The sequence below is a fragment of the Pristiophorus japonicus genome, chromosome 3, assembly GCF_044704955.1.
Source record: "Pristiophorus japonicus isolate sPriJap1 chromosome 3, sPriJap1.hap1, whole genome shotgun sequence".
Classification (NCBI taxonomy): domain Eukaryota; kingdom Metazoa; phylum Chordata; class Chondrichthyes; family Pristiophoridae; genus Pristiophorus; species Pristiophorus japonicus.
The window spans coordinates 61,386,480-61,406,482 of NC_091979.1; the positions used below are offsets into that span (position 1 = coordinate 61,386,480).

General features: G+C 49.8%; 1 protein-coding gene across 1 annotated transcript in view; it reads left to right on the plus strand.

Moving 5' to 3' along the window:
- LOC139259736 (von Willebrand factor D and EGF domain-containing protein) overlaps positions 1-20,003 on the plus strand; it is a 446,188-nt gene that overhangs the window by 143,983 nt on the left and 282,202 nt on the right. Inside the window, exon 5 of the mRNA XM_070875369.1 lies at positions 6,109-6,341. Within this exon, the coding sequence (XP_070731470.1) occupies positions 6,109-6,341 (233 nt within the window). The remainder of the gene's footprint in view (positions 1-6,108; positions 6,342-20,003) is intronic.

The following is a 20,003-nucleotide window of genomic DNA, read 5'->3' on the forward strand; positions in this document are numbered from 1 at the left end:
ACCTGGGAGTCCTTGGCCAAAGACTGCCCTAAGTGGAGGAAGTGCATCTGGGAGGGCGCTGAGCACCTTGAGTCTCATCGCCGAGAGGATGCAGAAATTAAGTGCAGGCTGCGGAAAGAACATGCTGCAAACTTGTCCCATCCTCCCTTACCCTCAACGACTATCTGTTCCACCTGTGACAGCGACTGTGGTTCTCGTATTGGACTGTTCAGCCACCTAAGGACTCATTTTAAGAGTGGAAGCAAGTCTTCCTCGATTCCGAGGGACTGCCTATGATGATGATATATTCTGTCTAGACCCCTCATGATTTTGTACACCTCTATCAAATCTCCTTTCAACCTTCTCTGCTCTAAGGAGAGCAAACCCAGCTTCTCCAGTCTATCCACATAACAACTGATCATGAACGGACAGATTTTATGTATGCCCTCTTTGACCTCTGTGCACTGATGAGTAGAACAGTTGGACAATGGTAGATTAAAGCTGGTATTTGATTTATGGCAATCGACTTTTTTTTGAAGTACATGTAGGGTCCTAGAACCAACAGTATATACTCCAACATTACTGATGTCAGAGGATTGCTCTATAAGCATACATTACTTGAAACTTTAGTCAAAATAATGTTCACTTCCCTGTAAACCATCAGTTTAATGTTATTCAATTGCTGTTAACCATGATCTAACACTTAAGCATTTGATATTTTGTGAGCATAATGAGCTGGATTGATTAAATTGATATGTTAGCTTGGCTCAGCTGTGAGCATTCAACTTCCCGATCGGCCAAGCAATTATGCACCCGGGTTCGGCCAGGCCACCAACAAGTTGGGTTCCAGACCGCTGGCTCGGCCGAAACCCTCCCTAGTGGCCCAGTGAACTGAAGTTTCTGAATGCCGAAGGCTCTCCCTTTTAAGTGAAGGGGAGAGTGGATGACACACACGCATCGTGACGTCATCTCTGCTCCGCTGCTGACAAAAAATTGCCAAAGAGCTGAAAATCGATTAAGAGTCCACCTCATCTATCGCGGCAGTAAAAACACTTTGAAAACGGTAGGTGAGCCAGGTTTCCGGTGGGGGTGAATTTCTACCCCACTGTCTTTCAGATGAGACTTTAAACTGTCTGGCTGTTCAGGTGGATAAAAACGATCCCATGGCATGATTTGGAGAAGAGCAGGCAGTTTTCCCGGTGTCCTAAGCAGCATTCATTACTCAGTCAATTATCCTTTTTGGAGGTGGTGACTAGTTATCTAATTTGCTGTTTGTGAGACCTTGCTTTGCGCAAATTAGCTGCTGTGTTTGCCTATATGATAATTTACCGGGGGGGCGACATTGGGCTTGGTAGAGCCCGGGCACTACGAGGCCCTTTAAGGTTTTAAAATTGAATCAGCAGAACTCGCAAACTTCTGACGTGAAGTGCGCTGGATGCCATATTGTTAATTGGATTAGCACGCGTGACCCTAACGTCCGCTGGCAACATGCAGTGCAGGCAGATCATGATGTCAATCAGCATGCAATGCTGATTTGATGGTAGCACTGCCATTTTGGTGCCCAACGCACCAGCCTACGCACTCCCTTAATCTCCCAAAGTTGAGCATGCATTCAACGGCATCAGTGCTATTTAAAGGGATCGTCAACCACTTACAGGTTAGTTGCTGGATTATTTCTTCTGACTGTTGCTGCAATTCTATGCATTTTGGGTGCTTTTCCATACTTGTTAAATGTTTCAGTAGTCTGCAGGGAGTAGTCTGGCTGGTGTTGAAGCACTTTTTTGGTGACTTAAAGGCTTGTGCACAAACCAGTTACTTCCAGACATGGGTAGCCTAGTAGGGCTTCCTCTTGGCATTCAGCATGACTTGGAGAATGGGCAGAGGTCACACAGAGCAGGTCAAGCTGCTAGAAGAGGGAGGAGGAGGAGGGGGCTCAGCAGGAGGCCATATCCGCAGAGGGACTTTAGGAAGCAGATCTGTCAGAGAACACATTGCAGGAGGGCTGTGATGTCCTGGATGCCCCTTTGCATATTGATATCCAGAGCCATGATGGCAGCCCTCTGAGCTTCCATGGCAGCAAGCTGAGCCTGCATGACAGCAGTCTGAACTTCTACTGCAGCACTCAGACATTGGGTGTTTACTGCTTGTGCTCCAATGGAAGCTGAGACATCGGACATCAGACACTGGTTGGCTCCACAGGTATGTTGACGGAGGTCCCATCGGTTCCACCTTGGAAAGGATGGGCTCCAAGCTCTATACAAAGCCCTGAGTCAACTTGGTGCCAAACTCCTCCATGCTCTTTGACATTGGATGCAGGCTTTCCAGTGCACCAAGCATTTGGGTGTGTACACTCATCAGCCTTCTTCTGTAGCCTGACCCATTGAAGTCATCATCTGAGTCCTCTGCAGCAATATTCATATGCAATCTCGCCCTCTGGTGAGCTGCCACCTGCGGTATCCTTTCCCCCTGACCTGGCTGTAGTGCACTTGTGTCGGGTATCTGACCGTGTGCAGATCCTGCCTCTATACTACCCTCTAAATTATACGCAGTGTCAGTATCTGAGCTAGTGGCTGCGACTGTGAAATCGAGTTACGTGTCCCTTCATCTTCACTGTCTTCTTGCTCTTCCTCCACTGCCTGGGCAGGTTGCAGTTCTTGGGTATTGGAAAGGAAAAAGGGACAAGGGTAGGGTTGTGGTGAGGGAAGAGGAAAAAGTGAGAAGTGCATACTTAAACCAACAGCAGCTTCTCAGTCAGAAGAGACTGGGATGAGGGAGAAGTGGATTGAGAGAAGGAGGATTAGGTATGCGGATACCCTCATCTTCAATGTCTTCTGCTGCGCTGGTGACCACAGGCTCAGTCATGGCCCTTCCCATAATGGCCAGCACTATCTTCTCCATGTGGAATAAATCCATAATTCTATGTTTCAATTTGTAAAAGATCATGCAGGCGGGTCTCTCCCCCTCCGGTTAGTTCCTGCTGCACGAGAGAGGGAAGTGTGTCAGTGAATGTTGTGGAATCTGGGTGATGTGGCTGTCGTGGCTGCCATTGTGTGAAAACTGTGAGACGTGGTTTTGAGGCTTGCGACAATGTTAAGTGTGTGAGGATGAAGTGAAGCATATGAATGTTAGGTGTAAGTCCTGATTGATAGAGATTGTTGCTAAGTGAGCGATATGGGTGTGATGAATTGAGCAGTGGATGAGGCTAGCAGTACAGATGGTAGGATACATCATTTGAAGATGCATTCACTGACCTTGACCGCTCGTGTGAGAACATTAAACTTCTTGAAGTACTCAATCCAGGTCCTGGGGGGTAAACTCCTGGCATTGACCTCCATGGCTATCTTTTCCACTGCCTTCTCATCATATGTCTGGTCATCATATGTCTGGAGGTTACAGGACATCTCTCCTCCATTCCTTCTCCTCCACCAAGACCTGGGAGTGCTGCCTGAATGCAGCAATGATTATAATTAGCAGGCAGCATGAAGTTGGCATGCTGCCTGCATTCCACTCAATGGGCGAGAGTTAATTGTGCATCGTGATCTCAGTGCCCATTTTCAGTGGCTGACTAATTTAACCCCCACTTTGTTTCAAAAGAAATTAATTGGTTGTACGGTGATTTTGGATATCCTGAGGATTTGGTAAGGTGCTGTATATTCTAGGGTTCTTTATTTCTTATAAACAAATTGGAACAAATTGAAATGGTTTATTTTCAAAGAGTGAAGACATTTTTTTTTAACCAAAAATAATGAGTCCAACTCCAGTTATGCTACTAATTTAGCTTTATGGCAATAACTTTGGCAGCAGACCCCAGTCTAACTCCAACATGCTGTGGTTTGAGACCACCTCGACATTTCATGGGGATCTTTAGACTTGCTGGGTACTTTATTCATTTGTAGACCTTTTTCATTTAATGTTTGGAAAAAATTGAAAAAACTCAATGGATTCTTCAAAACATTTCAAACCTACCTGCTGGTAGTGGAGCTTTCTGCCTGTATGCAACTGCATAGCAATACAGCTTTCTCCTGGGTGTAAGAGTTATTCTCACCCACAGCTCAGATGAAATGCTGCTGACTGAATCGCATTATGGAGCAAACCGTCTCAGTCCAATACTTTCATTGTGCTGCAGATAAAATTAAAAGTAATTTTTATATTTATTGTCCGCCGCTGTAAAAATATCAAAACAGGACGTGCTACTCTGTCTTGGCACCATGGGCAATAAATATAGTACAGTGCTACATCTAGAACATCCAAAACAAATGACAGAATTACAGCCTGCTTGCATAAAATTGGAAGCAATAAATTTTTATCTCCGAAACCCTGCGGTAAATTTGAGACCATGTTTTATTTTTAATGATTAGCGAGTGAGTAGTGAGTAGTTTAGGGAATGTGTTGAGTAGCTGGGCAAGGATTTGGGGGGGCTAGTGGGCACTTGAGCTAGAGGAGTGGGTAGAGATGGGGTAGTGAGATGTTGGGTGGTGGGAGGAATTACTGGCACAGCATGGGCTGGTTTTCCCTCTTCCTGCTGGAGGTGGGTTGGAGTGGGTCTGCCACATTGACATTCACCCAGCTTCCTGAATTGGGGCTTATAACTCAGTCAGGGCAGACTTTCATACCTATGGGGGGCAGTAAGTCTACAGGGCTGTAGTAATATCTGCCCTTCTGTATGGATCAGAGACATGGATGATGTACAGAAGACACCTCAATTCGCTGGAGATATATAACCAACGATGTCTCCGCAAGATTCTGCAAATCCCCTGGGAGGACAGGCGCACCAACATCAGTATCCTCGCCCAGGCTAACATCCCCAGCACTGAAACACTGACCACCCTCGATCAGCTTTGCTGGGCAGGCCACATAGTTCGCATGCCAGACACGAGGCTCCCTAAGCAATTGCTCTTTGCGGAGCTCCTTCATGGCCATTGAGCCAAAGGCAGCGGAAACATTACAAGGACACCCTCAAAGCCTCCCTGGTAAAGTGCAACATCACCACTGCCACCAGGGAGTCCATAGCCGAAGACTGCCCTAGGTGGATAAAGTGCATCCGGGAGGGCATTGAGCTCTTCGAATCTCAACACCGCGAGCGTGAAGAGGTCAAGCGCAGGCAGCGGAAGGAGCGTGCGGCAAATCAGTCCCACCTCCCCTTCGTTTCCCCCGACGAATATCTGCCCCACCTGTGACAGGGTCTGTGGCTCTCGCATTGGACTGTTTAGCCACCAAAGGACTCACTTTAGGAGTGGAAGCAAGTCTTCCTCGATTCCGAGGGACTGCCTATGATGATGATACCTATGCCACTAAAATGGAGCCTGCCACTGCCAGTGAGAAAAATCAGGTTGGTGATGCAGAGCCCTGAAGATCAACAGGTTCAATTTATGTTAGACATTGGACTGAGGTAGGTTTTGGGACCCGAGGAGAAGGAGGGTTGCTCACTATCAGCATCAATGGGACATTCAGCCACTGTCCCAGGGACTATTGCCACCCCTCTCCTGGCAGCCCTTAGTGTCAGTGTTGCTAGCAGAAAGGTTGCTGGGTGCTGCCTACTCCCCATCATTTACATGTGGCGGGTCAGTGAATAGATGACCGGTTGCCTTCCCTGCTGCAGCAGGGGTAGGAAAATACAGGTCAAAACGGGATGTGGCGATAGTTCGTGGAACAGCTTGCTAATGTATTAGCATACCACCTTTTTTTTAATTCATTCACAGGATGTGGGTGTCACTGGAAATGCCAGCATTTAATGCCCATCCGTAATTGCCCCTGAAAAGGTGGTGGTCAACCACCTTCTCGAACCGCTGCAGTCTGTGTGGAGAAGGTACTCCCACAGTGCTATTTGGTAGGGAGTTCCAGGATTATGATGATGAAGGAACAGCAATATGTTTCTAAGTCAGGATGGTGTGTGACTTGGAGGGGAACTTGAAGATAATGGTGTTCCCATGCGCCTGTTACCCTTGACCTTCAAGGTTGGGGATTTGGGAGGTGCTGTCGAAGAAGGAGAAGCTTGTCGTAGTGATGCACATTCTTCTCTGGCAGTTTTTCAAAATCTGAAAATTTGCGTGGGTCTAGTTTTGTAAATATATATCATTTGCGGGTTTGTGGACGACATTTGAAACATCAATGCTTATCTTTCTTTTTCAGCGAGGCGTCCCAATCTGCCTGACAAACCACTGATTACCCCAGAGTTAGTGGGTACCAGCATCCACCTGAAGTGCACTTATGTGAGCCCAGCTCGAAATGGTACCGTAGGATATGTGGTGGTGTGGTCCCGGGTTTCCCCACTGCACTTGAAGGAAGAGATAAAGAGGGACACGACCCGGCAGATGTTCTCGTTTGTGGAGATGGATGGGATTACTTTGAGGCTGGGAGACACGGTAATGATTGGTCCAACATTCAGTTGTGCTAAGGCACACGGCAGCATTTTTAATGTTTGTTCAAGCTTCTTTGTGTAGCTTCATGATTAAAATATCGGCACCTAGAAGCAAGATTATTTTATTAGTGTAACAAAAGCAAGTCAAGTACACATTTATGAACATCTGTTACAGATTCTTGGAACAAGAAAATTATTTTTCTTTGACAAAAAGGAACTCTTCCCAACCAATGCAGGAATGCAACCCACCCCTGGTGGTCTACAAATACCTGTTTTAAGTTGGTTATCAGGAGACGCATGAGAGTCTCTACCACTTCCCTTCTACCCTGTAAGGGGTTTTTCACAGGGTTGTTGTTGTGCCTTGGGTGTCTCTCTCTGGGCTTCTGCCCTCACAGCTTATGCCTGGCCTGTGAGGTACCCTGAGTGCTGCAAGAGCACCCCTGGAGAGACTGTGTCCACAGCTTATGAAGGGGGTTTTGAGACTCATGCGTCCCCACAGCTTATGCCTAGCCTGTGAGGCACCTGTGAGTGTCAAACACTCCGAACCCCTTCTTCCCTAGCCTGTGACACACAGTTGAGCGTTTTCGAGGTGCTCCTAGCTTCCCTTACACGGTTCTGACATAAGACTCACGATCAGGAGATGTAATACAATAGAACTGAGACAAGGTGATTCCAAGAGGAACTTTAGGCTTCCAATTTATTTGGCAAGGTGTAACTCAACAAACAGCAATACACCAACAAAACAATCCCCCTAAATCCCACTAAACGGACACAACGAAAATCTTTACACCAGTTTAGCAGTACAATGCCCAACCTCCCACCTTTCCTGGCCTAACTGAGTTGGGAGTTCTGGGGACCAGAGGTTATACTCACTATTGTGCCTTCCGCAGTCTGGTGGTTTGTTTCTTCTATCTTTGGTGTCTTCGGACACTGATTTTCCTTCAGTGTCGAGAGGCCTGTGGTTGTGGTTGTTGAATCACGAGGGCAGAGAAAATCATCACTCCTCTATACCACTACGTCAGAAACCCCTTTTTTATAGCCTGATTATCCAGTCCGCCTCTCCTGCTGAAGTCGATTCTTCTCATTGGTGGACTTTTGATTTTGAAAAATGCAGCAGTTTGAGGTTTTTAGGTTTTTTTCCCACTGATCTTAACCTACTCAAGGTTTGAGTGGGTGTTGATTACATTGGCCTCCTGTAGCCATTGTGCTAGTCTGGCCTGAGCCAGATATTTCTATGCCTGATGAAAAAGGTGTTGGAATATGTATGTGGCATTGTTTAAATGCTAATGTTTTCAAGGGGCAAGTTTCGAGGGTATACAGTTCCCAGACAATTTGATTAGTTCCAATGTCCAAACTGGCCCTTTTGATATTGACTCCACCCCTTTTCTTGCAGACCTTTAAAAAAATCCCAAATTCGATTAAAGTTCGTAGTTTCTTCCATGAGCACTTTAGGATTTCAAACTTTCTGGTAGATAGTTCCAAATTAAATTCCCTTTCCTATGAATCCAAACACTGGGGGGGGGGGGCGGTCTCCATTTGTGTCCCAAAGTTTTCCTTCCATCGGTTTCAATTCACAGCACAGACTGATCCCACAGCCCTTTTCCTTCTGGGTAAAATGAGGGGGTTTTCGTCCTCCCCTACATAATCCCCCATCTGACACAGTCAGACACCACTCGAGTGTGTCAAATTTCAGGGCGGTGAGAAAATCCTAGGTCTCCCAAATTGCCCAACTTTCCCCAGTTTAACTCTAAACTGATCCCGTCGATATATATCGTAATTCCTTTAACGCGGTACTAAACACAGAAATCCAACAGGTTACAATACACGACAGCAACATACATATATGTACTTAAGGTTACAGCAGTAATTGTACATTGAGTCTCATTTCGGTCTCAAACGTAAAACAAAGAAACCTGCCCTGCAAACTCCCCAGGGGCCATGTATGAAAACGCAGTCATCCCTGGAAATAACAAAACCGCCTAAGTGTCGCGGTCAAGCTTTGTTTACACACCTTGAGTGTTTAGCAACGGCTCTCCTGGCTGTGTAGTAGCCTGAGGAACTGCGTTCTTTTTTTTTTTCTCCTGAGCTTACAGCTTGTAACTAGCATATAAGCTACAATCAGGAGTTGGCCGATTACTAAGGCATGCGATCCCACCCGGATCCATACAGGTATGTCTGCCCGTATTCCCAAATCCCACCATGCTGGGGGTTTAATCTGGGCAATCTCCCCTGCTAGAATTTCAGTTTTCTGCTCCATGGTGTAAAAATGTTTTTGAGACAAATCCACTGCCTGGAGGAGGGCTGTAAGTTTCTCAGGTAGTGGGGCAATGGGATAGCCAAACTGGGTGACATATTGTTGTAGATGGCTGAGGTTGTTTTGTACCGTGAGGTGAATCGTGGAAGGTTCAGGGATGGGTGTGATTCTGGTGTGTGCCACTTGAACCTCTGCCCTGGGTTTAAAGCAAAAGCTGCTGTACAGTATTGGACACCACCTTCCCGGTCCGTGTTCATACCGTTGGGCACTTGTGGTGACACAATATGTCCCACCGCCTACATATGCTACCTGTGGAGGCATGTGGTTAGGGGCCATTACCTCCATTGTGCAATTGATAGGCTCTGCCCCAGCAGTGCTGAACCCGCATTGTGGTCTTGCAAAAGCGTTCAAGTGCTGGGGGCACAGGATTACCTGTGCTCCCCTGCTCCGACAACCCGAGAGGTCTGTACCTGTCACAGTGTGCTCCCACATTGTGACATAAGGTGGGACCTCTTGGAATCGAACATGCACCCCTCCACGAATGACTCCCACATTCTCCACTCGGTACAAGGGTGCTGGTCGTGGGGACGCCCCCATCACGGGCATCCTGACCACCACACCCATGATGGTATGATTTGACTTTCCACAGTCCACCGGTACCGGGTAGGCTTCCGATGCTACACGAAGTTGGCAAAGACTCAAAACATTATCGTAAGGGTGTAGTGCTGCTAAGTGCTGGTTGCTGATCCAGGAGGGGACCTGTCCCTGTCTCAGATCCTCGAGGTTACTCCGTCCCTCTCCCAGCAACCAGGCCCCATAGAGCACGCACACCTCATTTTGGGCGGCTTGATCGGAGGCGTTTCTATCCTCCCGAATCAAGGCGTTTACAGCCCTGGCCTGCGCCTCCAATTGAGAGATAATCTCCTTTAAGTGAACTGTCATTGCCACCTCTTCGTGGAGCGCGGATCCCACTACGGTATTCTCGTCCCCCAGGACTTTGCGCAGCTGATTCTTTAACCCATCTGGAGGGCCAGCTGCATGTTATCCAAACTGTTTATGGCGGACGCCCCGGTGTTAAACCCTGTAAGAATGTAATTTAAAGTGCCACGCTTCTGCCTGCCCGGTTCGGCCCTATCCCACTGTTTCTACAAGTCTGCCACTCTCACATCCCCAAAGCCCAGTTCATTGAACTTCCGGAACATCTCCCGCAGCAGAGCCTGGTATAACAGCTCGGTTTCCCGGGGACACCACGTAGGTAGGCGGACTTCTGTCAGATTTAGCACCACTGATGCCACTGCGTAGTGTACCCCCTGATAAAGTAGTTTCTCGGTAGGGACCAACACTAAACCATTCCCCGGCCCCCTGGTTGTTGTCGGGCACTCGTGTGGGATGGTGGGCTTGGCCGTGGGTGGGGGTTTTCTTTCCCGAACGACAAGTTCGGTGGCGTTTACTGGTACCCGGGGATTGGGGGTCACACACGCCTCCCCGCTGCGATCCCATACCACCCCATCCCCGACATCCTGCCACCACCTATAAAAAGCAATGGAGACCCCCTCTGAACACACGCGAGTGGATCTCCACATACACAAATAAATTCCTTGGTCTTACGCCCACCATTTCTCCCAGCACACCGTGACCCCGCCAGATGACCCCATGATGGTTCGGTAGGTATCATTATCCAGACGTTCCCAGTCCGAGTGTCGGTCTCCCATGTCCCCCTTGAGCTTTCTGAGCCACCACCACCGTCCCAGAGGTATGTCCCCTTGGCAAGTTAGGCATACCTTCCTGCCTTCTGTCACTCTCACTCTGGAAGTGGCCACAGTGATCTCTGGGCAGTGGACGGAGGCCTCTCCGTAGGTAAAGTCCTTATGGTTGGAGTACTTGGTGGAATTCGATCCCAACCACCCAGGCCATTTCCCCTTGTGGGAGTAGGTGACCCGGCCATCCGCCGCCGGAGTCCCTTCTCCTGTGGTCACTGTCGGCGCTTTGCCCCCGGAGCATCCGAAAACCAGGGAGTCCTCGGTGTCCCCTCGGTGCCCGGTGCAGATCCTTAGCGATACCAGCATCACTAACGTCCAGTAGGGAGGTGTTGACATCTGAAAGGCAAGAAGAACATGGCCTTGCCTTGAGAGACCTCTCCAGGCTCGGCCCACTTAACATGTTCCAAACACAAAAATGCTGTATCCAACCGTCACTGCCTTACCTAAACACATATACTCACAACACAAAGTAACAAAACAGGAAGGGAAAATATATACACCGCCACCCGTCCCCGGGTGGCCAGGCTATATCCTGTCACTGTACAGGCGTCGTCGACCACTTGGCTGACCGTACCCTGGGGACCAGGATGTCCTCCGCTGAGGGGCTCGTTTGGTCCCCCTTAATGAGTCTTGTGCTGCCCTCCAAGGCCCTCCCGAGCCCCGGATAATCGGTGGGAGACCCTTACTAGTGCAACAGAGCACCCTCCCTGTTGTCTTTCGCCGTATCAGTCTGGGGCGGGAGGCTAAGTAAACAGGGGACCACGGCGTCCTGGGCTGTGGCACTCTGTTACTCCTCCTTACTGTCGGTGCAGAGTCCCACGTTATGGGCTGCAGTGCCATCTCCTCCACCTCTTGGGCTAGCCCCAGCTGATCCACCATGGGAGGTTCAGCTTCCCCTTGAACCTTGCTAATGGTAGAGCCTTTCTCCCTACTTCTGTTAGTGGGCTGGGAACCTCTACCCAGTGGTGGGATAGCCTTACAGGAGCAATGAACCAGCCCCGGCTGTAGAGCTTCGGGGCCCGCTGCCTCCTCCGGAGCCTCCAAATCCACCGGGGCCTGTTCTTCCCCCAGTGCCTGATTCCCTTCCCTTGCTCGTCCCCTCTGTTTTTTACCTCTTTTGGGGTCAAACAATTTACACTGATTAATGTGATACCACTTCACCCGGCGAGGCAGTCGAACCGCATAGACCATAGGGCTAGCCTTGTCGACTATGCTGTATGGTCCCATATATAATGCATCAAAAACCCCGACCCGAGTATAGTTCCTCACCATGACCTGGTCCCCTATCTCCCATTCGTGGTGTTTGCTGGGTTCTAGCAGCAATCGGTTACTCTGATGCTGTCTGCCCATGTTACTAGCAGCCTGCCAGTGAATCTGTTTGAGGTGTTCAAACAGGTTCCTGACAAACCGGTCCCGGTTCACCTCTCGGAGCTGCCCTTCGTGAGAACCGGCGCCAGCACATGCACTGGGGTTCTCATGATCCGGCCCGTCATCAGCTCATGGGGTGAGTACCCTGTGCTCTTTGACTGACTGGCCCGGATTCCCATGAGGACCAACGGTAAGACCTCCACCCACTTGTTCGGTGAGTCTCCCGTCTCCTTGCGCAGCCTTTCCTTTAGGGTCCGGTTCAGGCGTTCTACGGGGCCTGAGGACTGAGGGTTGTAGGCGACATGCCATTTGGCTCTTATCCCCAGCACCTTTAGGATGGCCTGCATCACCTGGCCGGTGAAGTGGCTTCCCCGGTCGGACTCCACGATTTGAGGTAGACCCCACCGAGAGAACACCTCCCTCACCAGGATTTATGCAGTCCCCACCGCGGTAGCTGTTCGGCAAGGGAAGGCTTCCACCCACTTGGAAAACACATCCACCAGGACGAGGCAGTATTTATAACCTCCCTGGGCGGCTGGTGGGGGTCCGATGTAGTCGATCTGGATCGACTGCCATGGTCCCTCTACCCGCCTGACGTGTCCCATAGACGCCTTCCTTTTCTGAGGGTCTGGGTTGTTTGCAGCGCAAACCAGACAGCCCGCACAGAAGTTGCGGACGTCTTCCCGGAGGTCTGGCCACCACCCTGCCTTTTCTACCCGTTGCCAGGTAGATTCCGGCCCAGGGTGTCCCGCACCTGGACCCTCATGGGCCAGCTGAAGGAATTCCCTCCGGTGTTGTGGCGGCACTACCCATTTGTCCCCTTTAAACAACATGCCTTCCCGCACAGCAATATCTACAGCACTGTATGGGCCCTCCGCCTTTTCCCCCCTTTTGATAGCAGCCAAGGCAGCCTTCAGGATCGGATCCTGCATCTGGACTACTTTAAGGTCCGGGGCCGCAGCCGCCCCTACGCTCCCTTGTGTCCCTGGCTTGCTTCTTGCTGCTGCTATCCTGCCTGTCTCGTATGGGTCCCATGGGCGACCTGTGTGAGCACCTTCCCTTGCCAGCAGGTCTGCCTGCTGGTTACCTTCCCCCCGTGGCTCAGTTTTGGATTGGGCCTTTACCTTATGGATATATACATCCCCGGTTTCTCCCACTGCAGCCACGATCTTTTCTAGCAGGGGTTTGGTCACAAGGGGCTTCCCATCCGCAGAGGTGTACCCCCGGCGTGACCAAATCGGCAGATACTCTGTACACGAATTGCAAGTGAACATGCTGTCCGAGCAAATCGTGTATGGGGTAGGGAATTCCTCGGGGTGTGTGACCACATACATCACCGCCGAGAGTTCCGCCTGCTGGGCGCTCAGGGTGCATGGAAGTTTAAGAACCAAGGCAATTCCTGCCTTGGGATCCCAAACTCCGCAGCCCGTGAGTCTTGTACCCGCGGACACTGAACTGGAGCCATCAACGTAGATCTCGCGGCCTGTGGGGTGTATCCCTGCCCGAAATCCAAAGTTAATGTCCCATACTCCCTCCACAGAGCATCGATGCGGCTGCCCTGGATAGATTAAATTTGCTGCGAGCCTGGGCTCGCAGAGGCCCTTGACCTTTAAAGTCATTTGGGAGAGGAGGAGAGTCCAGCGAGTGATTCTAGCACTGCTCACTGTCCCGTCCTTAATCCTCCCGTCCAACAGCATCTGCGTCGGGGTATGATGGGTGAGGAGTGTAATGGGGGATATTCCGGTAAAGATCTGAGCTCTCTTTACTGCCCAGTGGGTGGCAAGCAAGTGCCTCTCACAATTGGAATATCCCTTTTCTACCTCCGTGAGGACCCTGGAGAGTACACCACTGGTCTCAGCTGACCGTTTCGCTCCTGGAGCAACACTGCACTTAAGCTGTCACCACTGGCTGCCACCTCCAGGAAGAATTCCTCCCCCCCATCAATTGCCCCTAGGGCTGATGCTACCTGCAGTTCTCTTAAGATGGACAAATGCTGCGTCACAGCCCTCGTCCCATTCCCACTCGACCCCCTTATGTAGGAGTCTGAGCAGAGGGGCGGCAGTGGCTGCATAGTCCTCGATGAAGTCCCTACAGTAGCCGTTGATTCCCAGGAAAGACATTACCCCCGACACATCCCTAGGGACAGGGAGTTCCTGCACTGCCTTTCTTCTAGCCTCATCAATGGCCCTTTCTCCTGCCCTTATCGTCAGGCCCAGGAATTTTACCTCTCCTAGACCTATCTGGGCTTTCTTGGGGTTAACTTTAAAACCCCCTTCCTTCAGTAAGACCAGCAATTCGGCCAGCAGTGGACCGTGTTCCTCACTGCTGTCTGTGAACAACAACAGGTCGTCCACATACTGGACCAGTTGGTGTGGTTGGCTGAAGCCTTTTAAGCAGTTCGCCATGCATTGGTGAAAGATGCTGGGACTATTATGAAAGCCCTTTGGGAGGCAGCTCCATGTGTACTGCTGTTCCCGGAAGGTGAAGGCAAACTTGTACTGGTCTTCCCTCCGTACAGGGATAGACCAGAACCCGTTGGATACTGTGAACGTGGTTGTGGATGCAGGGATTTCCCCTATCAGATCCGCAACTGCCGCTACTGTGGGGGCACAAGCTGGGATGTTTTTATTGAGCACCCTATAATCCACCGTAGCCCTCCAAGAATTGTCCGGTTTCCTAACCGGCCAAAGCGGGGAGTTGACATGGGTGGCTATGGGTCTCAAAACACCCTGCTCGACAAGCAAGCTTAAAGCTGTCTCCAAGTCTGCTTCTGCCTCTCGGGGAAAGCCATACTGCTTTTGCGGGCGGGACATGGGATCCCCATCTATTCTAACCTCCACTTCTGTGACTCTCCCACAGTCGTGTTTATGGGTGGCAAATGCTGCAAGATTTGCTTGCACATAGGCCCGGTACTCGGCCGGGGTGTTACAGACCAGAATCTCCAGGTCGTAACCCCCTTTTGGCTTCATTGTACACAGAGTCCCCTTTCCCTGTTTCTTATCAATCACCATGACTTCTCCCTCTGCTCCCGTGCTCACTGTGCCCCATAGACAGTGATTCCTCAAGTCTACTAGGATCTGGCGAGCGATGATAAAATCAGCCCCCAAAATCCCTTTTCCCACCTGCTCCCAGTTCATTAGGACGCACTTCCATTGTGTTTGGAGTGCTCCTAAATGAACCGCGAGCGGGACTGAGAAAAACCCAGCCTTCTCATTACCTGTGAACCCAACTAGTTGATACGGCACCCCGTTTGATAGAGGTGAGGTTGCGAGGTCCTCCGAATGGACTATCGTGCTGGAAGCACCAGTGTCCAAAAGGTAGGTACCCAATACACCCTCAACCTCCATCTTGACCCAGGGTCGTCCCCAGGGGTCATATTCTAGTGGGCACAGGTATGCAGGCTGGGTCTGGGCTAGTCACGGCCTCTGTACTGGCAGGGTTGCTGGTGCTTCCCTGCCTGTTGCTGTGGCTACCTTCCCAGTCCCCTCCAGAGTTGTCCTCACTGCAGCTACTATCTCATCAAGGGATGGTGAGGAGCTCCCTCCACTTCCCCCACTCTGGGCGGCTCCTGAAGGACTTCTCCCCCCATATCTCTTTACTGGGCTCCTGCAATCCCTTTTAAAATGCCCAGCTTTCCCGCACCCGTAGCACACTCCCTCCTTATCAGACGAGCGGCCACCCTCCTGGTGCCATTCCCCTTTGGGAATCGAGTTGGGTTTTACTTCATTTACCCGACCTTTGGAGGTTTTCTCCTCCTCCCCTCCTCCATTCCGTTGGACCAGTGCCAGTTGCCTGACCACTGCTTCCTCGGTGAGGTTGGGGTCCCGGGAATCGAACCACAGTTCTGCCCTGGCCTTGAGCCGGGGCAAGCAGTTTGCCACCAGCATCCTCAGCCAGCGGCCAGTCTGTACCGCGGAAAGATTCGCCCGGTCGAGGTATACCACCCACAGCCTGTCCGCAAACGCCTGCGGGGTTTCCCCTGCGAGCTGCCTTGTCCTTTCGACCCGTTCGAAAGGACTGCCATCATCGAAGCCCATAGCCTCAAGGACGGCCCTCTGGACCTCAGTAAATGTGCGCTGCCCCCTCCGGCATTCTGCCGGTAGGGCCTGGTACAATTTGCTGTCCAGAGAGAAGAGCAGCAGCTTGGCTGTCTCTTCCTCGTCGCACCCATTAATTTCCCCTGCCTGCATCACCTCCATGAAGTGGATAGACGGGTCCCCACTGCGAGTGAGTTTGGCCAAATGGGCCACCGTGGCCCTGAGTGATTGAACTCCATGGGGAATAATAAAGTCGCTCTCCAGCGCTCCCCGACCTTGGCCACGTCCCTGTGGAGGACCGTACTTGCGCTGCCTGACCGGGCACATCCGCCCTGGTTCAGGATCTTTCTGCGCTGGTCCCTCTACCTCCGGCTGTCCCACCATACCCGGTGCAGCAGACAGTGCCTGGTCGCCTGATCCAGCCCTTAACTGACCCTCGGCTGGAGCCTCACATCCCTGCTGCCGAGCGGGACATTGGTCCTGCCCCCAGCCCTGGGTATGCTACTACCTGCGTGCCCCGCCCCTCCTGGTACCCCACCGGACAAACCACCGGTGCCTCAGGAGATGGTCGGGCGTCTCTTGCCTTTGGATTCTCCTCTACCCCCCAATACTCTCCTTTGTCCCCTGTGGACCCTCCAGGTCCTATCAGGGCGACCATCCCCTTTGCCTGGGATAGAGCGTGGGTGAGAGTTTTAATCCTCTCCTGGCAGGGACCGTGATCTGCAAACTCACTGCTACTGGCCACTTTATAGGCTGCCTGTACGTCTTTTAATTTATTCTCCAGTTCCCAAATTTTCTGGGTGTGCCGAGAATTCTGTTCCCGGAGGGACCCCTCACTACCCTTGGCCTCAGTGACCTGACACTGAAGATAGTCCCGGCTATTTCGGAAGGTCTCCTCCAACTGCCGGTTCCTTTGCTGCTCCCCAGCTAATTCAGCCAGCAGGTTGTCCCCAACCACAACCCGGATAGCAGAGAGCTCCTCTGATTTCTGAAGACTCTGTTCCAAGTCCTTCACCCGCTGATCGAGCTTTCGGACTTGACGGGTGAAGCAGATAAGCCAGATGGCCTTTTCCACCTTGTGGTTGTGGTCCTTCCCTGCTGTCCACTGGGCAGCAGCATCCACTGGGCGCTCTGCCCGAGTGAGGGCTTGTACCCAAGGTTTGGTGAGGTTCACCTTGCCAAAAATGTATGAGGAAATTCTCTCCTCCATTTTAGTTTCCTCTCTTATCACCTCATCTGTTATATTAACATCTCCTGTTTGCTTAAGTCCCTTCGTGGTCGCCATGTTCTGTAAGGGGTTTTTCACAGGGTTGTTGTTGTGCCTTGGGTGTCTCTCTCTGGGCTTCTGCCCTCACAGCTTATGCCTGGCCTGTGAGGTACCCTGAGTGCTGCAAGAGCACCCCTGGAGCGACTGTGTCCACAGCTTATGAAGGGGGTTTTGAGACTCGTGCGTCCCCACAGCTTATGCCTAGCCTGTGAGGCATCTGTGAGTGTCAAACACTCCTAACCCCTTCTTCCCTAGCCTGTGACACACAGTTGAGCGTTTTCGAGGCGCTCCTAGCTTCCCTTACACGGTTCTGACATAAGACTCACGATCAGGAGATGTAATACAATAGAACTGAGACAAGGTGATTCCAAGAGGAACTTTAGGCTTCCAATTTATTTGGCAAGGTGTAACTCAACAAACAGCAATACACCAACAAAACAATCCCCCTAAATCCCACTAAACGGACACAACGAAAATCTTTACACCAGTTTAGCAGTACAATGCCCAACCTCCCACCTTTCCTGGCCTAACTGAGTTGGGAGTTCTGGGGACCAGAGGTTATACTCACTACTGTGCCTTCCGCAGTCTGGTGGTTTGTTTCTTCTATCTTTGGTGTCTTCGGACACTGGTTTTCCTTCAGTGTCGAGAGGCCTGTGGTTGTGGTTGTTGAATCACGAGGGCAGGGAAAATCATCACTCCTCTATTTCACTACGTCAGAAACCCCTTTTTTATAGCCAGATTATCCAGTCCGCCTCTCCTGCTGAAGTCGATTCTTCTCATTGGTGGACTTTTGATTTTGAAAAATGCAGCAGTTTGAGGTTTTTAGGTTTTTTTCCCACTGATCTTAACCTACTCAAGGTTTGAGTGGGTGTTGATTGCATTGGCCTCCTGTAGCCATTGTGCTAGTCTGGCCTGAGCCAGATATTTCTATGCCTGATGAAAAAGGTGTTGGAATATGTATGTGGCATTGTTTAAATGCTATTGTTTTCAAGGGGCAAGTTTCGAGGGTATACAGTTCCCAGACAATTTGATTAGTTCCAATGTCCAAACTGGCCCTTTTGATATTGACTCCACCCCTTTTCTTGCAGACCTTTAAAAAAATCCAAAATTCGATTAAAGTTCGTAGTTTCTTCCATGTGCACTTTAGGATTTCAAACTTTCTGGTAGATAGTTCCAAATTAAATTCCCTTACCTATGAGTCCAAACACTGGGGGGGGGGGTCTCCATTTGTGTCCCAAAGTTTTCCTTCCATCGGTTTCAATTCACAGCACAGACTGATCCCACAGCCCTTTTCCTTCTGGGTAAAATGAGGGGGTTTTCGTCCTCCCCTACAACCCTCAGCACCTTCCCTTAAAGACATGACCACTTTACTATATTGGAACGCTGCGGCATATAGTTCATAAATATATACATAATACATCCGTCAACACTTCAGTCTGTCTTTTTCTTTAAGATGTGACCTGTTATGCATTTCTAGCATTTTCTGTTTTTATAATAGATTTCCAGCATTTGATTATTTTTTTATCTCTACAATTTGTCTTGATACCAATGGAATACTAGAAATACTAGAAAAAGGTGACCAGCAACCTCAAAAAAGCTGAGAACTCAAAAACAGCTCTGAATATAGACCTATGAGATGTAGTTACACTGAAAGTGCAGTGGAACAGGGACTTGTCGTTAATTTAAGTACAGCTATACCCAACATTCCATCACTTTTAATGAAAGATTGTGGCATGACAATTGAGGGCGTTTGCTGGCAAAATGTGTGCTATTGTAGACATGGAATGGTACTCTCTGCTTTCTGAATCTGATTTGTTAAATTATTTATACAACCACTATGGAACTAGATGGTGCCCCATAATCCTGAAAACAAAACCTTTAACAGACTCAAGAGCATCTCAATCGAAAAACTAGTGCCACTCTCCGCTCTGCCTTTCAGAACAGCTTCCATATCCGACCTGCTGCTATTCAGGGGATCGAATGTCCCTGGATCTTGTTTCCATGAATGTATTCATGTAGATATTGGCTTGGCTTGTACCAGTTGACTTATTTAACTTATTTTCTTCACAACAGTGTTTCGACTGCAAACGTTTGCTCAGTTTGGAAGACTACAGAAGTTTCAGTTTCCCGTTGAGTTTTTTTTTAACTATCTCTACCTATACTTTGTTTCATTCTATAATAGGCAGTAATAAAATCTGATTGTACGGTCACATTCAGAAAAGATGAATCAAATGGGTTTAAGGGCCTCCTTCAACCAAACCAACCTTATGATCAATGTTCCCCTTAATTTTGGTTTGGGTGTACGGTCCCTTTAACAGACTGTGCGATCCATTAAAATTTTTGCACATGCGCGAAATTTCACATTTGAAAAGCCGGTGCCGGGCTGTGCGGAACTGGCAGACAGTCGTGCAGCCATGCAGCTTAGAGGGAACAACGCTTGTGATGTACGGGTAAATGCACCGATCCTGTGGTCTGAGCATAGAGCCACACCTAAGTGGAGTGTGGGTTGGAGAATCAGTGCTACAGTGTTGTAATCCTGTTTCCAACCTGCACTACCTTGGAGAATGAGATTGATGAATTTATACCAGAAATTTAAGGATTCAAAATACTGGGAAATGGCAGGCTTATTTAAATTACTTGAATTCCCTTCCGACCTTTAATAATTGGTTTAATAGATATTTTTAGTTTAGTGATAAGCAGTTACCATTTCTGCAGTATCATACTTAATGAATACTTTGCAAGTATAAAGTCCATAAAGAGCTTTGTGCTTAAAATAGTGCTAGGAATCACAAATGTGCCATGTGCAAAGGCTTAAGTCATTAGTAATAATGGGCCCAAGTTCCGGGCCGCGCCTAGAACGGCGCAGCCCTGACCTGGTCGCCCATTTTTCGCGCCACAAAGTGTGCCTAAAAAAAAATTACGGATTCTCCGGCTCCCTGCTGGTCCTCTTGAGTCAGGCGCGGCGCAGCACGAGCAGTTG